The sequence below is a fragment of the Vicia villosa genome, linkage group LG1 (assembly GCF_029867415.1).
Source record: "Vicia villosa cultivar HV-30 ecotype Madison, WI linkage group LG1, Vvil1.0, whole genome shotgun sequence".
Lineage (NCBI taxonomy): Eukaryota > Viridiplantae > Streptophyta > Magnoliopsida > Fabales > Fabaceae > Vicia > Vicia villosa.
The window spans coordinates 97949007-97957801 of record NC_081180.1 but is presented as its reverse complement, the minus strand read 5'-3'; the positions used below and the strand labels follow the sequence as shown (position 1 = coordinate 97957801).

The 8795-nt window shown below is 36.1% G+C and overlaps 1 protein-coding gene across 1 annotated transcript; it reads right to left on the bottom strand.

The window, feature by feature from the left end:
* On the bottom strand, window positions 1-4080 carry LOC131643657 (LRR receptor-like serine/threonine-protein kinase RGI5). Its single transcript, XM_058913941.1, has 2 exons — window positions 718-4080; window positions 1-621 (listed from the first exon to the last, which is right to left on the bottom strand). Exons 1-2 carry the CDS (start codon window positions 3557-3559, stop codon window positions 230-232), a joined length of 3234 nt encoding a protein of 1077 aa, XP_058769924.1. The 5' UTR covers window positions 3560-4080; the 3' UTR covers window positions 1-229.
* Window positions 4081-8795: the final 4715 nt, after the last annotated feature.

The following is an 8795-nucleotide window of genomic DNA, read 5'->3' as shown; positions in this document are numbered from 1 at the left end:
AAGACACAAATATTGTTGACTAGTGATATCTTTGACATTAATTTCTAAAACTGTACAACAATAGCCGTTTGAATATAACATCAGTTCCTCTCTACATTCCTTAATCTTACTAATCTACTCTCAAAGTTTCCAAATTAACATCAAACATCTTGTTTTTCATCTAAGAAAAGATGAAAACCAATCACTAAGCACCATTGCAACTAATTATTAAAACAAACAAAAACAAAAATCAGCATTGAGTTGAGGACTGCTTGATCAAAGGTTGTGAGGTTTTCCCCATCTCCTCATGAGGCTGACTCTTCACCTCCATCAGTAATGCAACAACTTCCTTCATAGTTGGCCGTTCAACCGGCGAAGAATTCACGCAAAACATAGCTATTCCAAGTGTTTGTAGCATTTCTTGCACCATTTGATCTGGTAGACTTTGCAGCTTCGCGTCTAGTATCGACACTGCTGGTTCAAAGCTTGCCATTTTCTTCTTCACCCATTCAACTATGTGTTGTCCATCATCTCCAATATGTCGAGATTCAACCGCACTTCTTCCACTTAGTATCTCGAGTAAAACCACTCCGTAACTGTACACGTCGCTCTTCTCAGTTATGTTCATGGTGTAGCCATACTCTACATTGATTAATGTTCATAAGATATGGTTAGAAAATAAAACTTATACAAAAAATAAGGTTAAGAAAAAATTTAAGGAATTTCAAATTCACTTGCCTGGGGCAATATAGCCATAGGAACCAGCAACTCTGGACATTGCTTGATGATAATTCGGAGAATTCATTAGCTTCGCAAGGCCGAAATCTGCAAGATAAGCCTCGAATTTGGAATCTAAAAGTATGTTATTGCACTTAACATCTCTGTGAAGAATTGTTGGAACACAATCATGATGAAGGTAAGCTAGACCTTGTGCGGAACCAATGGCTATCTTGTATCGAGTTTCCCAGTCTAAATTCCTATTCCCTTCCAAAAGCTGTCTTAGATTACCATTTTGGATGAAGTTATAGAGAAGAAGCTTAACACTCCCATTAGAACAATAGCCTATGAGCCTTACGATGTTTCTATGCCGAATGTAGCCGAGAATCTGAATCTCAGCAGCAAAAGAATCCACCATTTCATCTCCTTTGCTTGTTTTCCAAAGCTTCTTCACTGCTATTACTTCTCCGTTCGGCATCTCAGCCTTGTAAACAACACCAGAACAACCTTTTCCAATCACATTTTCGTCTTTCAAGCAATCCAAGATGTTATCTATGCTGAAATTCAGTTTCTGAAATGGTATGAAAGTCCAAGGATACGAGAAATCCTCGGCTCCTGACGCGGAACCTGATATCCTCAAAGCTTTCTCAACCATGTATCGATGATTACTACGCGTTACTAGAATCCACGATGCAATGACAATTATGGTAACCGAAGCTAGAATAATCGTGATCATAGCCACGGTTTTAGCGGATTTTAAACCATTTTTTTGAACCAGACTCGAAGAACATGTAGTACCATCAATAGACTGACATAAATGAAAGTTCTGAAGATATGAACTAGAAGTTATAGTTTTGAAAAATGGAGTTACTGGAATAGGACCCGAGAAGTTGTTGTAAGAGATATTAAGCGAAGTAAGACTAGTTAAAGAACCAAGAACCTTAATTCCGCCATGAAGCATGTTCCTCGAAAGATCAAGTGATTGTAACTGTGTCAAAGCAGACATTGAATCAGGAATTTCGCCGGTGAATGCATTTGAGCTCAAATCCAAACTTATGGTTAAGCTTGTAACATGACCAATCTCTTGAGGTATGTTGCCAGATAAGCTGTTATAACTCAAATCCAATAGAGTCAGCTTCTGCAAATTTCTAACAGATTTCGGTATTGAGCCTGTCAACAAATTATTGTTGAGAATAAGCTTATTCAAATAACTCAAGTTTCCGAAACTCCAAGGGATTTCACCTGTCAAACCATTCTTACTTAGATCAAGCTGCTCCAAATTTTCAAGTTCACCGATCAGCGACGGAATTTCTCCGCCGAGATAGTTGTTATGCACATCTAAAAGCTCAAGAACTGTAATATTCGCAATCTCAACAGGTAATCTTCCAGAGAAATGATTCATGTACAAGTCAAGAAAAACCAGATTCTGCAACTGGCCTATCTCTTTAGGAATCTCTCCTGAAAGCTGATTCTCTCCAACTCTCAATCTAACCAAAGACTGACAATTTGCAACACTTGCTGGCAACTTTCCTGTTAACGAGTTTCCAAGAAGCAGAAGCTTACTCAGCTTCTGCAAACCGAAAATCTCTTCGGGAATCGAACCAGTTAGCTTATTCCTTGAAAGATCAAGTGCATAAAGTTCAGTACAGTTTCCAAAAGAAGAAGGTATAGTTCCAGAAACCAAATTCCCCCACAAGAAAAAACTCTGCAGAACCTTCAACTTCCCAACCTGATAAGGAATCCTACCTGATAACTGATTCTTGTCGAGCTGAACCGTTGCGAGGCTTGTGCAGTTACTCAACTGCCACGGTATTTCACCGCTGAGCGAGTTATCAGACAAATGAAGCTGTTCAAGAACAACTAGCTTCCCGAAATCCCCCGGTATTTCGCCAGATAGATCATTAGAAGATACATCAAATATAACTAACGACGAACAGTTGGAAATTTCAGAAGGGATTTCACCAGATAATGTGTTTCCCCAAAGAAGCAAACTAGTAAGTTTTTGCAACTTACCTAGTTCATGAGGGATAGAGCCACTGAGATTGTTCATATGTAAATAAATATTTCTCAACTCGGAACATGAACCAAGTTCTGATGGTATTGAACCAGAAATTTCAGTGTCATAAAGTGCTAGAGTTTGTAGATTGACCAAGTTTCCAAACGTGGAAGGAATCGAACCTGAAAGCGAAGTTGCGGCTGCACCGAATGTGGTGAGGTTGGTTAATAGTCCTAACTGTGGAGGAAGTTCTCCTGTGAGATAAGGGTTACCACCAATCCTAAACTGTTGAAGAGATTTCAAAGAGCCTAGCTGTGAAGGGATTGAACCATTGAGAAGATTATCTTGAAGACACAGAACTTCAAGTGAAGTGAGATTCGAAAACTGTTGTGGAATGGTTCCTGTTAATCTGTTTGAGTTCAAGAAAATGAATTGAAGAGAATACAAGTTTCCAAGTTCATTAGGGATTGAACCAGTGAGAGAGTTTGAGGAGAGGTCAAGGAGTTGAAGATGAGAGAGTTGACCAAAAGAGGGAGGGATAGAGCCAGAGAGATTGGTGGAAGAGAGGTTAAGAAGCTGAAGCATTGTTAAAGAGGATAGTTGAGGTGGTAAAGAAGAGAGATTGAGAAAAGTGTCAGGGATAGAAAGTGAAATCACTCTAGATTGTGGTGAACAAGTTACACCTTTCCATGAACATGGTGTTGAGGCTGAAGGGTTCCATGAAGAGAGAAGAGAAGGAGATGAAGTTGCAAGAGAAAGAAGTGCTTGTCCATCAGGTGAAATAGAACTCACTTCCATCACACAAAAAAACAGTAAGAAAAACAAGAAAGTAGTGACACTATGACTATGAGAGACAGTACTTTCCATTATTTGGGCTATGAAAATGGTGACTTTTACTTGTAGTTTGAGATTAGTATGGAAGATGAAGGTGAAGGTGGTAAAATAGAAATAGTCTAGGAGAGCACAAGCACTAGCACTAGCACATGCATGATGCTTGAGTTTCACACAAAAGTTTTAAACACAAGCATGTGAAACAGAAAGAGAGATAGTGTGAAATAGTATGTTTAAGAAGGAAGATAGTACAATAGAGATGAGAGAATGGTCAAAAAGGAATAGTTACTGATTTTCTATTTCTTGTCTTAGTCTTTATACCAGAATGTACCTCAACTATGTTTGTCTCTGCTACCAAAAGATAGAGCCAAACAAGCCTTGTGATGATGTTAAAATGGTACTGAGAATAGAGGCATAAAGTGTGTATCTAAGTTGTGAGACTTTTGGTGTATGGAACATTATTGGTTTCCATGATTTGCGTGACTGTGTTTAGAGGTAATAATAAGTAATGAGTTTGGCTCAATGGTGGTGGTGGTAGTGAGGTAGATGAGCTTTTCTTTATTTCAAGGCACTTTGTTGAAATTTGAAAACATCACCTCTCTTTTAGTTGTATATTTAATTTGATGATTTAAATAGTGCTTAGGCTTGTTTTTTATTCATTGGTTTGGCTGTATTTGGTTATGGTGTACATGTACTTAATTGACCTTCATTGTTTGTAACAGTTGGGATGGAGGGGATGCATGAATAGGGTCAATTTGGCAGTTTGTAAAAATTTAAGTAAATTATTGATAGTAAATTTTAGAGCCGTGAGCGTGCAACACGGGATACCGTATAGGACCTAAAATTTGATGTGTTTAATATGTGGCTAAAAAAAGTCTCATAAATATTTGTCGTGCTTAAACCATAACAAAATAGAGTCCCTATTTGATTTGTAACATTTAAACTGTGGTTAATATATACAAGGCTATCGAAAACTTTCGACGATTCTTGAAAATTTGAAAATTTTAGACATTAGGACAGGATTCAGAAATTATTGTATAAACGTACTAAGCGCCACCATATTGTAGATTGAGTGCATGAATTTATCAATGTTGTATGAAGTTGTAAAATGGAGTACAATACTATTTATTAGTTGTATCAATATAACAAGATTAGGCACTGTGGATTAGATACTATTAATCACAAATCACAACTACTTGTAAGGTCTCTGATTAGGACATTGCAAGAGATTCCGAGCTGAGTGTTTATGTACAAATATGTCCATAGAGGTGGCAAGATAACACATATTTCCTTCTTGGGAACATAAAGACTACTGTACTTTGATGTTAATATATGGAGTGAGGCAACTTGGGAGATTGTGAAAGGTTAAACCCTAAAGTGTTAAGATTAAGCAAAACAATTTCAAACACTACCTTTTTCATAATTTGCATAAACTAATATGAGATAGAGGTAAAAATCAGAACGCTAAAAATTTGAATGTTAAAAAGCAACATGAAATTTGAATGTTAAAAAGCAACATGAAAGTCGATGAAGGATACTAGAACTATAGATTGTTGATCCGACTACGACGACAACGGTGAGTGGCAGATCCAACATCGCAATTGCGAAGGCAGCGGTTCAATGGTCTTCGACGGAGAGCTGGAGAGTCAGCGTGATTAGGCCGACTAGAGTCTTTTAGGTGCTCGTAGAGCTCCTTTTGTTCTTTCGAGGCAATCGAAAATCAAGAATAAAGTCAATATAGTTAAGATAATCATGTATTTATACATGATTAACACATATATTTACAAAATAATGTCTCAATTCATCCTATTTTATTCGATGAAATACTACTAAGCTAAGAGGTCTACTCCAGATGCGTGGCGGCGGACAGCGGCAACGACAATGAGTCAGATTTTGGTTCACATATATGTTCGTTAATAGACCGTGTTTTAGGCCTCTGATATGTTGAACTTCAACAATTATAAATATGGATTTCTATAATTCTTGTTAGAACACTTTAGAATGTAGTAAGAAAGATAGAAGGAAAATATGACAATCCTACTGGAGAAACTTAAAGAGCCAATGATAAAAATTTCTTAAAATTTTATGAATTTAGGAAACCTTTGGAGGAATCTAAAAAAATTTAAAAACACTTCTAAACACTTTGACTTAATGTTATTCATATATAAAAGAGTTTGAGAGATTGAGAAACACTTAGGTAAAAAAATAGGTTTTGTTCTTGAGAACTTGGATGACTATTTTCTTATAACTAAGTTGTAATCTCTTGTAACAAATCTTGGAAGTATAGTGAATCATAGAACTTCTCTCTCTTGAGTATGCCGATTTGATCAAATTGAGTAAATAATTTCTTTGTATTCTTATTTGTTATCTTCTTCTTGCTCGTTGTGGATTTACTAACACTGATTATATGTTATTTTCTTGCTTGAAGTAATTTATTTGTATTGCCCTTGTTCGTTGTTCACACATCTTTACTACCAACAAATTTAATATTATTGTTAGATTTCAATGATAGCTTGATATGTTAAACCTTTTAACTTCACAACAAATGGCACCCACATTGGGGCAAAGGGGTTTTGTTACAAGTATGCACCATAGGCACTAAATTTGATATCTATAAGTTTTCTAAAAACAAAAAAAAATTGGGTTCTAGAACATTGAAGGGTGAAATGCATTCACGCCTAAAATAAATAGAGAACACTGAGATGGTGGATAAGTGTAAAAGTTGCATTTTTTGTGTGCCTCAAGAATAAAGCTCAAAAGAAATTTTGTGGAGAGAAGACTGTGACTTTGATGTTAGAAAAGCTTGAATTATTGTATATGACTAGGGGTGGAAATAGGCCAGGCCAATAACAGGGGCCTACAGACTAGCCTATATAGGCTCAGGCCAGGCCAGACATTATTTTTAAATAGAAAAGGCTTAGGCTTTTTTATAAGCCTATTTAGTTAAAAAGGCTAGGTCTCAGGCCCTAAAAAAAGCCTTTTAAGCCTATCAGGCCGGCCTATTTAAATAAATATGAATACTTCTTTTATTATCATTATATTATGTTTTGTGCTTTGAATTAAAATACATTAATGAAACTTGGTTATCTTGAAGAACTTGTGAAAATAAGATCAAAATACCTGATGAACATTGTTCTCATAAGTTCTTTTAGTTAAATAGTATATTTAAGTATTATTTTAATTGCTTATTTACCTATGTCTAAAACAAATAGGCTTTTATGTAGGCTAACCAGGCATTCGAAAAGGCCAGGCTCAGGCCAAGAAAATAAGCCTACGATAGGCTTTAGGCCAGACTTAGGCTTCAATTTTCTTGACAGGCCAGGCTTAGGCTTGACAAAGCCTAGCTCGGCCCAGCCTATTTCCACCCCTATATATGACCATGTCTTTGACTCATAATTTATGTTTGGAACAACAACTCCATTAGTTAAAAATGATATAAAACAAATTCATTATGAAGTAATTGACAAAATTTCACAAGATCATTTATGGTTTGGAGAATATTAAGGTGAAGATTGAAGATGATGCCTATAAGCTCTATTTTTGTTAAGCTTATTACACAGATCCTTTGAGCACTTCAATTATTACCTTCTTTATAGTAAGGAAAATACTATTACTTTGGATGATGTCCCGACGATTCTTAGATCCAAAGAGTTTTAAAGGTGAAAGATTTAAATATTATTATGAAGAGAGATGAGGTCATGGACTCAAGATAATCTTATCAAGTGTACCCAAGGACGAATACTTTGAATTCTGAAAGGTGTGGGAAGGTGGACTAGTTCACCTTTGTGACAATATGACTTGCAAGGCTCATGATATTGGTACAATCAGACTTAAAATATTCAATGACCGTGAGGTTCTTGTATAAAATGTGATGTATGCTCCAGAGCTCAGATAAAATTGTTTTTTATTATCATATTTGATGATCTATACTATTGCACTAGATTTGAACATGGGGCGTTGAATATTTTGCATGGTGCGGTGATCATGGCTAAAAGAGTCTAAAATATTGGCCATTAGCTAGTGAAGACTTTCTTAACAAGAACAACATATGGAATTTGAGGTCAAAATATGATAGATGCGTGATGGTTGTTTCAAAACACTTCAATAAGTTTTGAAAGAGATAAGGGATAAAAATGTGATTGCTTTGTTGTCATTGAGTTTCTTGGTAAGGCTCATGCCAAAACAGCTAACATGGTTGGCAGGTTTTCATTTATAAGGACAAATTTCCAAATATCTATGGAGGTTTAGAGTAGTAAATCATTTAATTACTCTGATTTGAAGGTCGTCAAAACCTTGTTGAATGCGTATAACAAACTATTCTAGCTTGATGGCAAAGTTATGAAGGGTGTCTTTAAGGGCTTTATAGAAACTTGGAAGAGTTATTATGGGAAGTGGAATCTAGAGGATCGAAGTTTGCCATTCACGGATGTATTATTTTCATTGAATTATGAAAAGGGAGGAAGAGTAAAAACCCTGAGATGAAGCTATCAGAAATTATGGTGGAAAAGACTTAGTTTGAGGTGAAGGTTTCTGCTATGTATACTAAAAGTAGTGAATAAATATTTTCATAGACATCTGATTATATTTTGACTCGCGATAAAGTAAATAGGGAGATTGTACCATCTCAGGGATACATTTAAAGCCTTGGTACTTATGTTTTGATTGTACCTAAGGAATTACAAAATTCAGAAAGATGGACCATTATGGAAGCATTCAAAAGAAAAAAGGAATTTAAGATGGTTGAAAACCCATACGTGTGGACTTGTTAGAGTACTAAAGAAGGAAAACATGGTTGGAAACAAGTGGCAAGATCAAGGTTTAAGTTTGGATTGAACTTGATTAAAGTTGTTGAATAATAATTTTAATGTGGTAAAGAGCATTATGGTGGTTGATGGATAATTGGCATAACCATCTGTTTAAAGAGTATTAGGATGGTTGATGAAGAATTGTAGAAGTATGCCTTAAAATATCAAATTGATTAATAGAAAGGAAATATATTTGTGGATTGTTAGAAATATGGATGCCTCAAATTTAAACGCTAGAAAGCAGTTGGAAATTTGACGAAGGATGTTAGAACCGCGGTGGCGGATGTTCGGTGACCAACCAGAATCAGCAAAGGCAAGTGGGAAGCCAAAACCGCGGTAGCTCATAGCAGCACTGAAACTTCGGTGACAAAAGAGCTCAGGAGGCTCCACGATGGAGCTTTAGGGTTCGATGGTGGACGATATATATGTTTGTTAATGGGCCTTGTGTTTGAGCCCGTTATGAATTT

What these genes read in the sequence shown, in the direction of transcription:
- LOC131643657 (XM_058913941.1), bottom strand. Translation starts at nt 3,559, where the DNA reads ATGGAAAGTACTGTCTCTCATAGTCATAGTGTCACTACTTTCTTGTTT. An exon ending in CTATGGCTATATTGCCCCAG is followed by an intron (nt 622 to 717) that starts GCAAGTGAATTT and finishes TAATCAATGTAG; the next exon opens with AGTATGGCTACACCATGAAC.